Genomic DNA, 19,781 nt, shown 5'->3' with positions numbered 1-19,781 from the left:
TAGCTTTATCCAATATACAAAGTGAAAGATATGTCAAATCTCACAAAACTAGTCAGTAGATATTTTAAGACCAAATTTGGATCTGACTTGGTTCAGATCACAAATGTAGTAAACTCATAAAATCAGACTGAGTTTACCGAGTTTACTGATTTTAACATTTTTGCACAAGTTAGGTATGACTTTACAAGTTAAATACATGTTGACTCATAAAATCATATAATTTTATGAGTTACCTTGTGATTTTAACAACAATGTTCACACTCTTTTATTTTGATATCTAGTCAAATAGGTCTTTTCTGATATAAAAAATTTCCAAAAACATTTGTGGATCTTTTTGAATTTATTTGTAGGTCCCTTGCATTTTTTTTAGGTATTTCACTATATTATTGATCTGTAGATTTTTACTGTAAAATACAAATCTGCTATATGATATATTTAAATATATATATATATATATATATATAGAATTTTTAAACGTCTGCGATAATTATTATTATTATTATTGAAAATGATGATGATTCTATGATATTAATTACTAATTAATAACTATCCAATTAGGTAAATTGATTATTCCATACTAAATAAAATTTTTATCTTTGTTTATATATATATATATATGTGACCTATATAAACCTACGACAAATAATATCGATTGATGGTAAGCTTTCATGTCTAATTATATCATATATAGGTTTGAAGAGGTAGGGTGAATGCTGCCGCAAATGTTACCGTTACTGTCAGCGCCGAAAACTACACGGGACTCTCTTACTTTACTCAAAGCATCCTCTTCCCCTTTGTTTCTCTCATCACATACTCTCTTTTGTGAGATGCCAAGGAAGTAGGAACAATGCATATACCCTTTCTGCTTATAATTATTAACTAGTCCAAGTTTGGTACTTTCCCAGAAATATCATCTTGAGCTCGTTGTAATTATATTTTATTAATATCTTCAAAGTTAGAAATTCTAAAATATATATGATCATTTTGATAATTTTTCTAATTTCTATGTTAGTTTTCTTTATTTTTTATCCAATAAACTTTATTGCTAATAGAAAAAATATGCTTTTGAAATTAAAAAAAAATTAATATGAAAAGAGAATTTTAACTAAAAATATTTTTTTTCCCAAGAATTCAAATAACTATCTTTATTACGAAAATATATTTTTAGTTACCCGTAATGTAACTCTATAGCTTACGGTATAAGCTAGTGCTTGGGATTGTAATGTAAACAAGAAACTAAATTGTAATGTACTAAAAGAGAATTCATTTTATCTTCATACAAGTAAATAAATAATAAAAAAACAACCATGTTATTAGGTTAAATATTTACACTTGCATTTATTTTTTGTTTTTTACAAAAAAAAAACCCAACTGTTTCAGCCTTTAATTAGCGTGAACAAATATTCTTTATGTGATTTATTAATTCAAATATTTTTAATTCATTTTTTTTAAAATAAAAATATCATCCTTTTCAATTTCCAATTTAAAAATTTCATGCTATCAAAACACATGTCCACATATTCATAGCTTCTTGTTTTTTTTTTTTTTTTTTATTACATTACAATTTAGTTTGGAATATTGTTACCCGTAATTAACTAGATGGTATCTAATGTCTCGTCTCTTTGTATCTCAAGAGCAGTTCAGGTCTGACTTGTTATCCAGTGGAGTCGATGAGATTATTCCGACCATTCATGCACTTCATGGAACAAGCTAGCTGGCTGGCAAAGAAGCCATAGAAGAATGAAACTTGGCATATCCCAACTTTTCAGAGTAGTTTTCTTACAATCTTTTGAGTTTGTGGTTAAAGTATTTTTTAAAATATTTTTTTATTTAAAAATATATTAACATAATTTATTTATTTTTATTTTTAAGAATTTATTTTAAATATTAGCATATTAAAACAATTTAAAATTATAAAAAAAATCAATAATACTTTTTAAACACAAAAATAAATACTTTACGATTTGATTAATAAACAAATCATCAAAACCAATTGTACTTTGAAAATAAATTTAGCTGTCAAAACTAGTAGTTGTCAATAGATTTTAGTCACGAATATATAAATAAATAAATAATAACGTCAGAGTTTTTGACTACTTGACTTGTAATGCGTATCGATTACAAAATAAAATATAAAAAATTGACAATTTAAGAACCAAATACATGATTTCTGAACATTTGATGTCACAAATATTTTCGAAAACAATAAGAATGTTTTAAATAATACATCGGAGTTTTATTTGATAGAAAATTTGCATTGATTGTTTCACAATTTGCATTTGATAGAAAATCTTTTAGATTCTTGCGAATGAACCAAAACACTAAATACACAAGAAAGAAGAAGCTCAGACCAATAATATAAGTGCTGATGGCAAGTCTCAAGAAAGAGCTCTAGGACTGTGAATGTGCCCCAGATAAATGCGATAATCATTGTACCCATGCGATAATCGTTGGACTTAAAATGTTAATAAAAATCACATATATCTAATTATGATTATATTGCTGCCAATGTAAGGTTTTAAGGGAGGTTTAAAAGACATGAAGAGAATAGAAAAAAAGTGATCGACGAAATCTTGAGTAATTGCAAGTCAGTGGAATATAGTGGTTCTCATGGCAGAACCGCACTACACGCGGCAGCCATGCATGGTGATCATGGTAAGATTTTATTCTGAACTGTAAAGCTTTGAATTCATAAATTATTATCGGAAACCATAACTGTGAGAAGTGTGATTATAAGATTAAGGACTTATTTGCATGATTATAAGATTTTAGGACCAAATTGTTCTTATATACGTTTGCATGTAAGGAATCTATATGACATGTATGTGTGGGCATATAATTTCCCTAACATAAATAAAAATTAAAAATTAGAAATAAAAGAACACAAATGAATTATTAGATTAGTAAGACTATTGGATTCCACGTTAAAATGATAATTTAATTAAAGGCTCATAATAATATTGAACTTTATTCTTGTTGTTTATAGTTTATAGTTTAAATGAAGTTGGAGTTGTTGACATTTCCATATTATTATTTTAAATATGACCAAATAATAAGAACCAATAAAAAAATATGATGCATAAACAATATTGAATAGCGACTCTAAGAACCAAAGAACGTCGAAAGCAAGAAAGAGCATTTATAATACAATTAAAGAGAGAAAAATGCCAAATTAAATATTAACTTATCACTAAATTAGTAGCGTAGATTACGCATTAACCATAATATTATTCATATATTTCCTAATATGCACCATATTTTTTTTAAATATTGTGCACAAATTCATAAAATGCTATTTAGTGAATGAAATTAAAAAATTCGATAACAATTGTTTTTAAAATTATTTATCTTCTATTTGTGACCAACAAATCATTCCAAAACAATGAATATTTTAATTTTAAATCTTGTTCACAAATCTTAGCAAAAATTTTAAAATATTTTTTATTATTGAAAAGTTTTATTATTATTATTATTATTATTATTATTTATGAGAATTAATTATTTTTTTTAAAAAATTATGATGATCACTACGATATTAATTATTAATAACTATCTAATTATAAAAATTAATTATTCCATAGTAAATGGAATTTTTATCTTCTTTTTTTTGCAACCAATATATGACACCTCTCTCTCTCTCTCTCTCTCTCTCTTATATATATATATATATATTATTAATGTTTTTTTTTAAAAAAAAATGTTTCAAACTTGCATTTGAAAGGTGGTCACAATTTTGTTTTGAATACAAAATATTTGTTCTAATGGAAACGGGTTACAAAGAAATTAGATTTTTGTGAACATTTTTTTAGTGTCATACCTTGTTTGAGACCGGTTTGAACTATACGTGATCAACAATTTTATTTAGTATATGCTATATTAATTAATTTTTTTAATTGATTTATTAATCAAATTAAGTAATCTAGAATACTATGATGTTAAGATTATAAAAATGTAATATTTGATTAATTTGGATATTCCTATCATAATAGGATTTTACCTACCTGTTGTTTTTATGTTGTCTATAGACTCTATACTCTAGAACTTGACAAATGCTCACTATGAATAACTACACTTGTCTTCCTAATAGGTTTTAAAGGACAATAAAAATTTTCAAAACTACTTTCATTGTTAATTTCCTTGTGTAAAGCATAACTTCCTAAAAAGGCCAAGGATTTTGCAATACAAAAAAGGAAAAGGAAAAGAAATGTGATTATGTTAGCACTTTTTTTTAATCTTTTTTTTTCTTTTTTATAAATAGAGAATGTTGATACATGACACTCGCATATATCAAAGTATCCCGGGTTAAGGTTTCTGATAAGGAATTGCAGAGGACGACTTCTGAAAATGTAGGAACCACGCGCCGCCGCGAAATCCAGAGAGCGGTGGAGATCCGTAATGGCTTCGTCCCCTCTTCACCTTCCTGTCGGCTGTGAGCAACTCCGTTACCTCCAAAAACCCAAAAACGCAACAAGCAATTCTGTTTTCGTTTTTCTTTGTTTACAGATCGGCTTCTCTTCCTTCCCCTTTTTCAGATCTGCTTCTCTCTTTACAGATCTGTTTTTTCTTTTTGTTTCCCCTTCTTCTCTGTTTCAGGTGGCCGGCGCTATGACCAAGGAGCTGCTGGCGACTGTGTTTCTGTCGCGTCTGTGCTGCTGCTGGAGGCTGAATGGAAGGGAGACATGTTTCGGTCGGCGATGGACAAGAAGAAGCTGAAACGGCCAGCAAGAGGGGAGAGTGAGGGGCGAACGACTCTGCCCTCTTTTTGGTCTTGGCGAGCTTGCGGCTGGTTCAGGAGGGAAGGGGTCTCGGGTCTGTCGGGTTGTTGGTTCAAGGGGGGGGAATGCAGAGGTGAAGGAAATGGGGCTTCTGGTGGATCTGTTTTGGCTGAGAGGGGAGGCTCCTTCGGGTGCAGGGAAGAAGGCCGAGAGAGGGGAATGGGACAGTGTGTGGCTGAAGGTTAATAGCGGCGGTTCTTGTCTGTCTTTTGACCAGAGAGCTGAGAAGAGAAGATGAGCGGCGGCCTTTTCAGAGAGGGTGAGGTTTAGGGTTTTTTCTTTTGTTTCCCCTCATTTTCGGCCGCTCCTCTTTTCCTCAAAATTTTCTCCTCCCACTCTTTTTTCACTGTAAACTGGTATTTATAGGAGAAGTATGGCTTGGCCACAATCATATTTGTCCCTCAACTGTTTTTTTATTTTTTTATTTTAAATTTATTTTTTTAAAAAAAAAAAACAATATCAACATCTCAATAAAAAACATTAGTAATTATAAAATTAATGCATTAAAAATTAAACATGTTTAAAAATTTAAATCTTTTTAGATGGTATTAAAAATACTAAAAACGATGTAAATATATTAAAAATATATTTTTTAAATTTTTGTTATTTTTAATTTTTTCTAAAAATTTATCAAAAATATTGTTTAAAAATTAAGTAGCAACATCTACTATTCTTAAATAAATATGTTTATTTTTTAAAAAAAAAATTATCATAAAGAATGTGAGATGCAATGCTTCTATCATAGATATGAATAAACCTCACTTGTCTACGTAAAGTTTTTTAAGGACAATAAAAAAAATTAATTTTTTTTATTCTTAATTCCCATGTGTAAAGCATACCTTCCTAGCAAGGTAAAGGATTTCGCAACACAAAAATGAAAAGGAAAGGAGATGTGATTATTTATGCACTTTTGTTTATATTTTTATGAAAGGAAATATTGATACTTTGACTTGCTAGGAAGTTATGCTACACCCTTAAATAAAACAACATTTCAATGTATATAACATTTCATTGTACATAAAATATTGTGCACAAATTCATAAAATGCTATATATTTAGTGAATGAAATTAAAAAATTCAATAACAATTTTATTTAAAATTCTTTATTTTTCTATTTGTGACCAACAAATCATTCCAAAACAATGAATATTTTTTAAAAAATAAAACTAGATTTTATTTGATAGAAAATTTGGGATCAGTTGTAAATCTTGTTCACAAATCTTAGCAAAAATTTTAAAATATTTTTTATTACTGAATTTTTTTAATTATTATTTATGAAAATTAATTATTTTTTAAAATGATGATGATTACTATGATGTTAAATTATTAATAACTATCTAATTATAAAAATTAATTATTCCATACTAAATAGATTTTTTATCATTTTTTTTTGCAACCAATATATGACCTCTATATATATATTATTAATGTTTTTTTAAAAAAAAAATGTTTCAAACTTGCATTTGAAAGGTGGTCACAATTTTTTTTGAATACAAAATATTTGTTCTAATGCAAATGGGTTACAAAGAAATTAGATTTTTGTAAACATTATTTTAGTCTCATACCTTGTTTGAGACCCATTCGAACTATACATAATCAACAATTTTGTATAGTATATGATATATTAATTAATTTTTTTATTAATTGATTTATTAATCAAATTAATTAATCTAGAATACTATGATGTTAAGATTATAAAAATGTAATTTTTGATTAATTTAGATATGTTAAACTCTATAATGTTTAAGTAAATATGTTTTCTTAGCTTATCATAAAAGATGCTAGAGAATCAATACTTCTATCATACCCTGTTTTTTTATATTGTCTATACTCTTGAACTTGACAAATGCTCAATATGAATAACCACACTTGTCTTCCTAATAATTTTTGAAGGACAATAAATTTTTTTAAAAATACTTTCATTGTTAAAAGGATTTTGCAACACAAAAAAGAAAAGGAAAAGAAATGTGATTATGTTAGCATTTTTTTTAATCTTTTTTTTCTTTTCTATAAATAGAGAATATCGATACTTTGACACTCCTATATATCTAAATATCTCGTGTTAAGGTTTCTGATAATGAAAATGCTTCAGAGAAGGAAGCTTACGTTCAAGATATCCCAAACCAAGCTTCCTCATGATCTGCCGTGATCTTGATAAATCTTATGCTATAACTCTTGAAGAATATTTGCTATAATTATGCATACCTCCTTTTCTTACTCTTTTAAACTTCCTAGCAAGGCAAAGGATTTTGCAACACAAGAAAGAAAAGGAAAAGAATTGTGATTATGTTAGCACTTTTTTTATTCTTTTCTTTTCTATAAATAGAGAATATTGATACTTTGACACTTGTATATATCTAAGTATCTCGTGTTAAGGTTTTTGATAAGGAAAATGTTTCAGAGAAGGAAGCTTACACTCGGAAAATCCCAAATCAAGCTTCCTTATGATCTGCCGTGAACTTGATAAATCTTATGCTATACTTCTTGAAGAATATCTGCTAGAATTATGCATATCTCCTTTTCTTACTCTTTTACTGATGTATTTAAATACAAACCGTTTCGATTATGTTATCCAGTACAGCATAATATAAACTACATTCTTCCCTTCTGCAATTTTTCTATCCTCCCGCTACATCAATATTTGTCAGACTTGAAAAGTAATTAAATCAAACACGCACAACCCCCCATATACATATACTAAACTAAAACAACATTTTACTGTATATGTTATGCATACATTCATAAAACTCTATTCAGTGAAGTGAATGAAACTAAAAAATTGGATCACAATTTTTTTTTAAAATTCTTTATTTTCTATTTGTGATTAGCAAATCATTCCAAAAAATTATTATATTTGAAAAAAAAATTCAACAGAATTTTATTTGATAGCAAATCTAGTACTTATTGTTTAGGTTGTAATTAATGTTCCCAATTTTTAGCTAAAATGTTTGTTTCATTATTGAAAATTATGATTATTATTGATGTTAATGTTTTTTTTATGAATAATAATTATTTTTAAAAAATTATGATGATCACTATGATATTAGTTAGCAATAACTATCAAATTAGAAAAATTAATTAATCCATACAAAATAGAAATTTTGTCAATATTTTGCGACCAAAATAAGCGACTATATATATATATATATTATTAATGTTTTTCAAAACCATTTTAAATTTGCATTTGAAAATGGTCACAAGTTTTTTAAATAATGAAATATCTGTGCTGATGGAAATGGGTTACAAAGAAATCAGATTTTTGTGAATATGTTTTTAATAGCTCTAACTCTTTTTAACAATATTTTTAATAGCTATAACATTTTAATTTCCTAACAGCTCTTTTATTTTTTTATCTTTTTGAATAATTTTTAATTTTTTTATTTATTTTCTAACTATCTATTACATGTTAGTAGCCTAAGATACCATCCACTCTTACAATCAAACGTAGCAAAACATAAAAATAAATCATAGTATTATTTTTTTGTGTTTGCAAGACTTGCTGATATTTCTTTTTTATCATTGTTGCTGTTTCTGTAACCCTCGTCTTTAGAGGAAGAAGTTGGATCCTGGAGGATAGCCTTGTGTTAAGAAAATATCTTTAAGAATAGTGTCTATATATGTCCCAAGTTATAGTTTGTTTATGTTCATTGTATTTAATTTTACAACATATCTAACCCCACCCTCTCTCTCTCTCTCTCTCTCTCTCTCTATATATATATATATATATATATATATATATATATATCACTATAATATATTTATTATAGTGATATAATAAATATATTATATATAGGAGATGCAATGTTTCTATCATATGAATAAACCTCACTTGTGTACGTAATTGTTTTTTAAGGACAATAAAAAAAATAAAAATTTTTTTATTCTTCATTCCCTTGTGTAAAGCATAACTTCCTAGCAAGGTAAAGGATTTCACATTACAAAAGTGAAAAGGAAAAGAGATGTGATTATTTTTGCACTTTTGTTTATTCTTTTATAAGAGAAAATATTGATACTTTGACTTTCTAGGAAGTTATGCTACTACATCAATATTTGTCAGACTTAAGAAGTTTATAAAACACAAGCACACCCTAAAATAAAACAACATTTCAATGTATATAATAACAGAAGTTTATAAAACACACGCACACCCTAAAATAAAACAACATTTCAATATATATAATAACATTTCATTGTACATAAAATATTGTCGATGAAAATAATGAAATCAATGTAAAAGATTATGATGGAAATGAAAACAAGTCAATTAACAAACAAGAAGAAAATTTTGATTAATTTTCACAACATGAATATGTAATGTCATAAATTATAAAGTAATATTTATGAATGAAACTCACTTTAATATAATGACAATGATGTTAATTTATTGTTGAATGACAAGGAAATATTTGTTTTATTATTGTGATATGAGCTATTGTTATTGTGTTGTGTGTGCAGTTGTGAATTTAAGTATTTGTAGGATGGATAGATAGGGAATACATATACAATTTAGAATCGGACACTATTTTACAATGATGAAAATACTAACATAATGTACATTACACACGAGTATACCAACAAAATATATCTATCAGTATATTCTAGTGACGATGGAAAATGTTTTCCTTCTCCCTGTCATTATTCATGATGTACATTACACATGGGTATACTGACAAAATATGTCTGTCATTATATTCTAGTGACGATAAGAATTCCAATACGTTGATAATTACTACTCCTAGTAATTGTTGACTATTTACTTTTTTTTCCAACGGAATCACTGACGGACTGAAAAGTCATTGGTAATATTTAGAGAGGTTTCTAAGAATTTTCGTACAAGTTGGAAATTTTCATTTGACTTTACAGATAGAATCACCGTTGGAAATATTAAAAATATTAATATTTAATAGTTTGCTGGTAATTTCGTTGATAAATCAAAATTAAAAAGACCAGAATCAGAACAAATAAGACATCATCTTCTTCTCTCTTCTTCTCAACTAACACAATTCTCTTCTCTCTCTCTCCTTTTTAGCTGAAATCAAGCATCATCTTCTCTTCTTATCCTTAGGTATGTTGTCTTTTTTTTTTGTGTGGGTTTTTTAACAATCTATTTTCTTTTCTTTTGTTTTTGTTTTTTAATTCTTAGTTTGAATTAAGTATGCCATTAAGGGAAGAATTTTTCATTCATTTTTCTTCTTTTTTGTGTGTGTGTGTGTGTGTGTGTGTTTTTTTTTTTTTTGCATTATTTTTGTTTTTTTGTCATTGTTTTTGTTCAATTTTGTGTTCTTAATAATTTTATGAATTAATACCTATGTTGAATTTTAGTTGTTATTGAAATATTTTTTGCATTATTTTGTTGAATTTTAATAATTTTATGAATTAATACCTATGTTGCATAACTTCCCAGCAAGAGAAAATTGCAGCAAAAAGTGAAAAGAAACGAAATATGATTGTGCTAAAGCTGTCTATTATTTCCTAAGCATGTATTTAACTTCTTAAGAAATCATCTATATTTGAAAATATTAAATAACCATTTCAACTTAAAAATTTAAATTTATTTTTATACTTTGTTTTATATTTTTTGAACATATAAAAATTTAAATCCTTAGATGAAACTTCTAGAATCATTTCATTCTATTCGATCTCTCACAGAACTCAGACAGCTTCCTCTGCTTTATTTATTTATTTATTCATAATGATGAATTAGTATAAATAGGCTTACAAGCCTAGCTAGTAAATGGAACTAGCCAAAATAGTTACTTCTATCAACAACCATTTTCAACAAACAACAGTCATACAAGATGAATTCCTCTGATCAACAAATGAATAGCATCACTTACATGGAACCAAAATTGTACAAAGCTGCAGAAGCAGGCAACATCAACCCATTTAAGGATCGTCTTCCAACTTCTCTCAATGAGCTATTGACTCCAAAAAAAAACACAATTCTTCATGTTTACTTAGAAAACCAACGTAAAGGATCGAAATCCACTGATTTTGTTGGCCAAATTATTGATATGTGTCCACCACTATTATTGCAGGCCAATAAGAAAGGTGAAATCCCACTCCATTTTGCGGCAAGATATGGGCGTTCCAACGTGGTAAGAGTCCTCATTGACCGCGCAAAAGCTCGACCTACTGATCCAGAGAGCGGAGTAACAGAAGCAAAAAAGATGTTGAGGACGGCCAATGAAGAGCAAGATACAGCGTTGCATGTGGCAGCTCGAAATATCCAAGCCCAAGTGGTGGAAATATTGACTAAAGAGGACCCTGAGTTTTCATATTCCGCCAATGTTCATGGAGAAACTCCACTTTATATTGCTGCCAATATGAGGTTTGTGAACATTTGTTTTAGTCTCAAACAGAGTTTGATACCGATTCGATACTATATGTGATCAACATCTTTTTTTTTTTTTTTTTAATATATACTAGATTAACCAATTTTTTACAAATCTATATATCAATCTAGAATACTATCATTTTAAGATTATATAAATGTAATTGTTGATTAATTTTAATTTGTTCAGCTTTATAATGTTTAAGTAAATCTGTTTTTTAAATTATCATAAAAGATATTAGAAAAGCAATGCTTCTATAATAATAGGATTACCTGCTTATTTTTTTTATGCTATATATGTTCTTGAACTCGAGACATATTAATTCAATATGAATAAGTCCACTTATCTCCCTAATTGTTTTTTAAGAACAATAAAAAATAGCAAAATTTAATGGTTTTTAATTCTCTTTTATTGGACTTAAAATGTTAATAAAAATCACATATATCTAATTATGATTATATTGCTGCCAATGTAAGGTTTAATTGGAGGTTTAAAAGACATGAAGAAAATAGAAAAAAAGTGATCGACGAAATCTTGAGTAATTGCAAGTCAGTGGAATATAGTGGTTCTCATGGCAGAACCGCACTACACGCGGCAGCCATGCATGGTGATCATGGTAAGATTTTATTCTGAACTGTAAAGCTTTGAATTCATAAATTATTATCGGAAACCATAACTAAATTCGTTTTTAATTCAAGAGAAACCCTTATCTGTTTAGAACAAAATATATTGTATTTTTTAGATTTTAGTTTCTTTTTATTTAAACTCATTTATTTTATGTTTCTTTAAAAAATCTTATTTCAACCTTTAGGATATTGATCTTTTCATTTATTGTTCATTTGTCAAATTCTTCGTTTACTCTATCACATTTATTTGATATAGAAGTTAATAAAGGAAAAAAAAACAAAAATATTCATTGTATGTTTGTTAAATTAAAGGTTAAATTGTATTTATTACTTATATAATTCATTGGAAGATACAAGGGAAAGAAAATACATCATAAGAAGACAATGAATTTCCTTGTCTATTTAATTAAGGACTTATTTGCATGATTATAAGATTTTAGGACCAAAATGTTCTTATATACGTTTGGATTCCACGTTAAAATGATAATTTAAAGGCTCATAATAATATTGAACTTTATTCTTGTTGTTTATAGTTTTTCTTAAAAACTTTGGTCATCTAGTTCAAATGAAGTTGGAGTTGTTGACATTTCCATATTATTATTTTAAATATGACCAAATAATAAGAACCAATAAAAAAAATGATGCATAAACAATATTGAATAGCGACTATAAGAACGTAGAAAGCAAGAAAGGGCATTTATAATACAATTAAAGAGAGAAAAATGCCAAATTAAAGATCACTAAATTACTAGCGTAGATTACGCATTAACCATAATATTATTCATATATTTCCTAATATGTACCATATATTTTTTTATGGTTTATTGCAGAGACAGCTAGAAAGATATTGAAAAGAAACCCGAGTTTGACGAGAAGAACCGACGATGACGGGTGGTCCCCACTTCACTACGCTGCCTTTTTCCCTTATTTATCTCATGGTGTGCCTACAGTAAAAGTACTACTAGAACATGATGTGTCCGCAGCCTACATTGTCGATTCAGAGAAGAGAACAGCCCTTCACTTGGCCGTCGTTCGAGGCGATGTGGCAGCAGTGAGAGCGATTATGAACCCTTGTCCAGCTTGTTGTGAACTAGTGGATAACAGAGGTTGGAATGTCCTTCACTACGCTGCCACAACTATAAAAGGATATTTCTATTTCCCTCAATGGATTCCTCACTTTGAGAAACTTAAATACGAGAAGGATAACGATGGAAACACACCATTGCATCTATATGCTGCTTTAGGCAATTTTCCCCAGCAGAGATTGAGTAGTGATTGGATACATGCGTACAAGAAGATGTGTGGCCTTAACAAGCGAAACCTCAGCGTTGATGACATCTTGGGACGAAATTTTCCTGAAACAAAGGTAATTCCCTCGATTTGATTTTTTAGCGAGTCGCACTCTTAAACGCGAAAGAGTCTTTGCATTTGAAAAAATTACCAAAACAAAATTAAATTTAAATTGTCAGAGGAATGATGTGAGATTATTTTCATAAATATCAAAGGAGGATAAATTATAATATTCATTCAATCTTGTTAAAAAAAAATTACTTCAACTCTAACAATAACTACGTATGCACTATTAATAAAGCACATCAATCAAACATAAATTCACTTGGTTTGTCTCCCTTTTTTAAAAAATAAAATAAAGATAGAATAGAATCCTTCTGTCAATATAACACACTATTTGCTTTGTCCTCTAAACTGATGCTGGTTTGTTCCAGGATGTCTTTGGTAATGTGGTATGAGATGTTTTTTTAAATAATTTTTATTAAAAAATATATTAAAATAATTTTTTTATTTTTAGTATTAGCCCATTAAAATTATTAAAAAAATACTTAAAAAATTAATTTGATATTTTTTTTGAGCAACACCCTTTTAAATTGCACCTAAAAACAATTTCAAACTAAAAAACAAACAGTCCTCGTAGCAACAAAAGCAATATATATTGTTGCTAGCTAAAAGAAACAAAATTACTTGATTTCAAACTCGCTGGTTATGAATTATGATAGCAAACAAAGGTTGAGAGTCTACAGATGATAAAGGAAAAGAAAGATTCGTTTAATTTCATAGCCGAAACTTGTTGCAGAAAGAGATTTTGGAATCATTGAAAGATGTACGGAGTGGACCTCTTCAACGGCCCATAGCTATGATGAAAAAAGAGTACCTCTCTATTTCTGAGAGAGGAATGGAGACTCGTGTACTTGTAGCGGCACTCGTAGCAACAGTTACATTTGCAGCTGCTTTCACCATGCCTGGCGGTTACAAAAACGAACAAGGCATTGCAGTTCTTCTTAAAAATGCTGCTTTTGTAGTCTTCGTTATATCAGATGCAATAGCAATGCTTCTCTCAATTTCTGCTCTCTTCATGCACTTTTGTTGGGCACCGATTGGAACAAGAGGTCAAGTGGAAGAGGATATGAAAGGAAATTGGACATCTACTTTAACCATATGTGCCATCCCAGCAATGGTCATCGCATTCATCACAGGAAGTTATGCAGTGCTAGCTCCATCATCATGGCTTGCAATCACGACTTGTTTCATTGGTGCAGCCTTCATCTTCTTTGCGTCCACGGCATTCATAGTTGACGGACGCACCCTTTTTAAAATATTAAAAATACAAAGATTGAAATTTGACAGTACGTTGTTGACTGTTGAGAGCTTTGTTGACAAAAAAAATTGAATTTGAGGAAGAAAAGTCTAAAATCAGATGTTTATGGACTCAATTAAATTTTAGTGAAGGTTTAATTGAATTTATAGAGGTTTTGATTGCAAGAAAATTTGATTTTGAAGTCATTTTAGACTTTAATTAGAAGAAATTAAAGTTCCGGGGTCAAATTATAATTTTTGAGAGTTGATTTGGTCAAATCAGGGACTTAATTGCATAAATATTAAAGTTTGATGGCCAATTAGAAACTTAATTGAAGAAATCTGAAACCAAGGACCAAATTAGAAAAGGAGCGTAAATAGAGGGGCTGTAATTAACCGAATCAGGGGGCCAAATTAAAAAAATTATAAGTTTATTGATCAATTGAGGGTCCAATTGCATAAATCAGAGACCAAGGACTAAAGTGAAAAAGGCGGCCAACTTCAAGGCTGACGATTGAATTTGGCAGGAATGCAATTGAATTGATTTTTAAAATCAAAATTGCAATTTAAGACTTGATTGAATGAATTTTAAATTGCAATTTAGTATTCTTCTACTAAATTTTGCTTAATATTGGTTTGTATTTTTATACCGTAAAATACAAATCCGGTATTAAAACACCTGGTTTTTGTCAAAACATAAAAAAATATATTTTTGTTTCATGCATACGGTCAATTCTCTCAAAGCTAAAAATCATATTGTATTTTCATACAACAAAGAAAACTTCAAAAAAAATAAATGTTTTAGCATGCATTTTGGCTTTAATAACCAGTTTATTAAAATCACGAGAATTTGGCCAATATTTCAAAAATTCCAAAAAAATATTTTGTTTTATTTTAGTATAAGGGATTACGAATTTATACGTAAAACATATTCCCGATATTCAAAAGGTATTTGATGACATAGGACAGTTGGTTTTATCCGATAAGATAAGGATCTCCTTACAGAGGAGAACTTTTCTTAAACAGTATACAGACCGCCAATTAGAAACCACAACAAGACCTTAGATTTTATCAGACAACAAAACAATGCAGCTTACCTTAGGCAGGGCGTAGTTGAGGTGCTAATACCTTCCCTTTAAACAACTAATCTCCATACCTGATCTCTAAGACTAGTTAGGGTTCCTAGTAACTAGAATACTAGGTGGCGACTCCCATTCAAATTTTTCACCGACAAAAGACAAGAATTTCTTGTCTCTTCATACTTGCTAGATAGACATACATTCCACCTTGAGAGGGTAGACGATCTCTGCGACGTCGCGCGGACACATGCAACACATAGAATGACAGCTAACAAGTTCACCATATTGATTCTAGATGAATGGTAATTGAGCCATAATTTTCGAAGGACTTGAATTTCTAACACACACACACACACACACACACACACACATATATATATATATATATATATTGATTAGAATTTCCATTAATTTCTGAATGGTAATTTGGACTTCAATTTCTGCACATTGCAACTTCATCCACAAGAACAAAAAAAAAAAAAGCGCATAAACATTTTGAGAAATTAATAAATGATGTAATGCTATTATTTAACTCCGATCTGGTGGGTTATGAAGGAGATGAAGCTGATGACAACACACAATGTTGAGTTTTTCAGACCCTAATTCCACTTACAAGGTGTAAAAAGTGTAGTTAAAACTCAATTTGAACAACAGAGATTAAAAAAAATCAATTTATTTTTATGTTTAGTGTGTTTTAGACTAAATAATTTTGTTTTATATTGTATTTATTAAATTTAGACAAGACATGAGTAAAAACAAATTAGAAGAAGTATTGATCTAACTTGATCCAATCAAAAATTCAAGTTGACTTATAATCAAGTCAACCCGATATAGAACACGATTGAAAAAATATTGATTTTTTTGTTATCAAAATAAGATTGGTTTAATTTATTTTTAATTTATATCAACTTAGATTGACCCTCTTAACTCATGACTAGGCCTTGTCTCAATTCCTGAATTAGATTTTAAAACAATCATAATAACTATTTTTATTCATGTATTAACTAAACCAACCCTAGTTGATCTTCCAAACACATAGTCAAGGTCTTGCTTTAGGTCATCACTTATGTCGCACGTCACCCGCGCGTCGCGGCGAAGATTCCACTTCAATCTAAATGTGATGTGTGTCCCTATTTATCTATCTTTATTTGGCCAATATGAGGGATAAGAAAATCTAGTCTTTTATTGGTGGAAAATGGAATGGGAGTCGCCACCTAGTATTTTGGTCACTAGGAACCCTAACTGGTCTCAGAGATTGGGTACGGGGACTGGTTGCGTAAAGGGAAGGTATTAGCACCCCAAATACGCCCTACCTAAGGTAAGCTGCATTGTTTATTTGTCTGATAAAATTCAAGGTCTCGTTGTGTTTCCTAGTTGTTGGTCCGTCTATGGTTCAAGAAAAGTCCTCCTCAATAAGGAGGTCCTTATCTTATCGGGTAAAACCTAACCGTTCTAACATCTATATAAAAACCATATTTTTAATATCAGGAATATGTTTTACGTATAAATTCATAATCCCAGATACTAAAAGAAGACAAAAAGATTTTTTTAGAATTTTTGAAATATTGGCATAGTTCTCATGGCTTTAATAAACTCGTTATTAAAGCCGAAATGCATGTTAATACATATATTGTTTTTGAAATTTTCTTTGTTGTGTGAAAATATGATGTTAGAATATATATATATATATAAATATATATATATATATATATATATATATATATATATATATATATATTGGAGAGACTAGGCCGTATGCATGAAAACAAAACATTTTTTGAAAACTTGACAAAAACCGATTATTTTATTACCGGATTTGTATCTTTACAGTATAAAAATACAAACCGATATTGATCAAAATACAGTAATAAAATTACAGAAAATCACATATTTTTTGAAATAATTTTTTGAAGAATTTTTGTTCGAGCGGGCCAGACCCGGCCCAAAAGAAAACTGGGCCAAAATCGGCCCGAAATAAATTGGGGCCTGGTTTCTACAGGGCTAGACTCAGCCCAGCAGCATAGGTTGGGCCGGGGTTCCAGCCCAAAACAAGCACAGACTGGTTACTGCGCACCAGCACAGTAACTAGTGAATTATATTTCACGAACAGTGAAATAGCATTTCACTGTTCAAGTGAATTATATTTCACTTGAACAGTGAAATGCAAGGAAATGGTGCATGCACAGCGACGTGGGGAGCAAACCTGGTGGCGGAAACGGTGATTGAAGACGATGGCAATGGCGTACACTCGCGGTGGTGCTGGTGGTGGCCGACCGGGGGTGGCTTGGATGGTGGTCGGTGGCTGTAGAAGCCGGGGACAACAGTTGTTTTCTCTTCCCCTCTGCAAAGGCGTTGCTCCTTCTCTTGGTTTCCTTTGTTCCCTCTGTCAACGCTGTTCTTCCCTCTTTACAGCAGCTTCATTGAGGTGCAGGAGGTGGCGGTCTGGGGAGCTGATTCTGGAGAAAGAAAAGTCTATGGTGCTGCTGACCTTCTCTGCTGGTTCCCTGGTTCTGAAGAAGGTGAAGCCGATTGTGATGGTGGCTTCCTCTGTTATTTCCTGCGTTCTTGAGAAAAGAAGCCGATGGTTATGCTGGTGGCGGCTGATCAGAGATGGCTGGACGGTGGTTAGTGGCTGTGGAGCCCGGTGTCAACAACTATTTTCTCTTCTTCTTCCCCATGCAGAGGCGCCAGCCTCTGGTTTCCTTCCCTGTTTGCTTCTGTCAGCTCCTTCTTTGTTGGTTCTCGGGTGTTCTCTGCTGCCAGCAATGTTCTTCCCTCTCTGCCGCTGCTTCGTGGAGGCACTGGTGGTGGAACGACCTTTTTTCCTTTTCTCCTATGTGTCTTTTCTTCAGCTCTGTTCTCCCCTGCTTCCCTTTCTTCCTTCTGTTTCTCACGGTGGTGTTGCCGGCGGGGAAGACAGTGGCAGCTGGTGGTGATGATGAAGTGCTCTGTTCCTGGTGGTGTTGCTGCGGGTGGGAAGAAGATGGTGAGCTATCCTCGGTGGCGAGCAGTGTTTTGCTGCTTCGTTTCCTCTCTTCTTAAACTCTCACCGTCACTCTCCTCGTTTCAAACTTCTTCCTCTATCAGTTTCAAAAATCTCTCCCCCTGTGTCTTTCAAAACAAACCTCTCTCTTCCAAAAAATCCCCGCCTCCCCTTTTCAGTTGCTAAGAGCAGTATTTATAGGCGAAGGGGGAGCGGGGACGTTGCTGCGCATGGGGAGCAGGGGAGCGGCCTGCTGGTTGGTTGGGCAGTGAGCGCGGCTGGTAAGGCGCGACTCCCCTGGTTTCTTGTCATCGAAGGGCGTGGGGGCTCTAGCAGCATGCAGGAAGAGGAACAATGTCAAAACGACACTGTTCAATTTTTTTATATATATATATTTATTTGTAGGATCCAAAAATGGGTTACAACAACTTATATTAAGTTTTAAGCTATAAAAATAATTATTTTTATTTCTATATTAACCCATATTAATGATTAACATGGTTTATAACTCAAACTTTGCCTCAAATCAACTATTATTTAAATTTTAAATTGTAATAATAATTATTTTTATTTTTATATTAATACAGATCACCTTGATTTATTCTTTTGCAAAAAATTTAATGATTTTATTGTACTCCTTTTAATAAACAAAAACTTTTCCACTGGAATGGCCAAAAAATAAATACTCCAAGAAACTTCACAAAAAGATTATACCGTCCAATCCATTTTTACAGCATATCAAACTCTACATAAATTTCAAAATCAAATTACCTCAGTTAAATCCATTAATATCATCGTAATGTAGCATCCACCAAGTAGGTTCTCCCTGATAAACAGGGACATGGCTCCACTACACCTTCAACAAATTGGATTGTATCATCTTAGGCAATCTTACATTAGAGTTTTGCTCAAACCAAAAATTACCATAGCCAAGTCTCAAAAACCTTAAACCTCCCACATATTTCTTAACATTAAAAATAGATATACAAGGAATTCATGAATGGATGCAATGTAATAAGCTATTCAAACTATTTTGTATCCATAAATTAAATGGCTCAGAGTTATAACAACTCTATCAATCAAGAATTTTCAGTAGCAAAACTGGCATTAAAGCTGTATATTAATCATCATTGCCAAATTTTTTTGGAAAATCATTCATGGATGTATTATTAAATTGTTTCAAAACAATCCCAAATTGATTTGAACTTTGCAATCAATTTCTTGTTACCCACCTGTGTTGTTTCTGTTAACTTGTATTAGGATTCCTACAATTTGCGGGATTCCTACAATTTGCGGGATTCCTAGTTTAGGAAGTAATTAGTCTTTCCTTATTCTGTTAGGAAAGTGTAGGGCTGTATATATATATATATATACCTGTTGTATGATGAAAACAG

General features: G+C 30.4%; 3 protein-coding genes and 3 non-coding genes across 6 annotated transcripts in view; 2 read left to right on the top strand and 4 right to left on the bottom strand.

Annotated features, from left to right (window-relative positions):
• LOC7458862 (ankyrin repeat-containing protein NPR4) overlaps positions 1 to 14,442 on the top strand; it is a 65,619-nt gene extending 51,177 nt beyond the window's left edge. The window contains exons 4-5 of the mRNA XM_052449547.1: positions 13,058 to 13,102; positions 13,826 to 14,442. Coding sequence (XP_052305507.1) covers positions 13,058 to 13,102; positions 13,826 to 14,419 — 639 coding nt within the window. The 3' untranslated portion in view covers positions 14,420 to 14,442. The remainder of the gene's footprint in view (positions 1 to 13,057; positions 13,103 to 13,825) is intronic.
• LOC18110666 (heavy metal-associated isoprenylated plant protein 28) overlaps positions 1 to 19,781 on the top strand; it is an 85,804-nt gene that overhangs the window by 27,133 nt on the left and 38,890 nt on the right. The window lies entirely within an intron of this gene.
• The window catches only part of LOC127904775 (ankyrin repeat-containing protein At5g02620-like), a 43,165-nt gene that overhangs the window by 14,629 nt on the left and 8,755 nt on the right, over positions 1 to 19,781 (bottom strand). The gene's annotated exons all lie outside the window — the stretch shown is intronic.
• LOC112325392 (small nucleolar RNA snoR97) lies at positions 15,916 to 16,021 on the bottom strand. Its single transcript, XR_002979447.1, has one exon. It is a non-coding gene; the product is annotated as a small nucleolar RNA snoR97 (small nucleolar RNA).
• Positions 19,157 to 19,274, bottom strand: LOC112325383 (small nucleolar RNA Z278). The gene has a single exon (XR_002979438.1). It is a non-coding gene; the product is annotated as a small nucleolar RNA Z278 (small nucleolar RNA).
• Positions 19,436 to 19,526, bottom strand: LOC112325380 (small nucleolar RNA Z223). Its single transcript, XR_002979435.1, has one exon. It is a non-coding gene; the product is annotated as a small nucleolar RNA Z223 (small nucleolar RNA).

This window comes from Populus trichocarpa, chromosome 19, assembly GCF_000002775.5.
Source record: "Populus trichocarpa isolate Nisqually-1 chromosome 19, P.trichocarpa_v4.1, whole genome shotgun sequence".
Classification (NCBI taxonomy): Eukaryota; Viridiplantae; Streptophyta; class Magnoliopsida; order Malpighiales; family Salicaceae; genus Populus; species Populus trichocarpa.
This window is presented reverse-complemented; position numbering and strand designations above follow the sequence as displayed.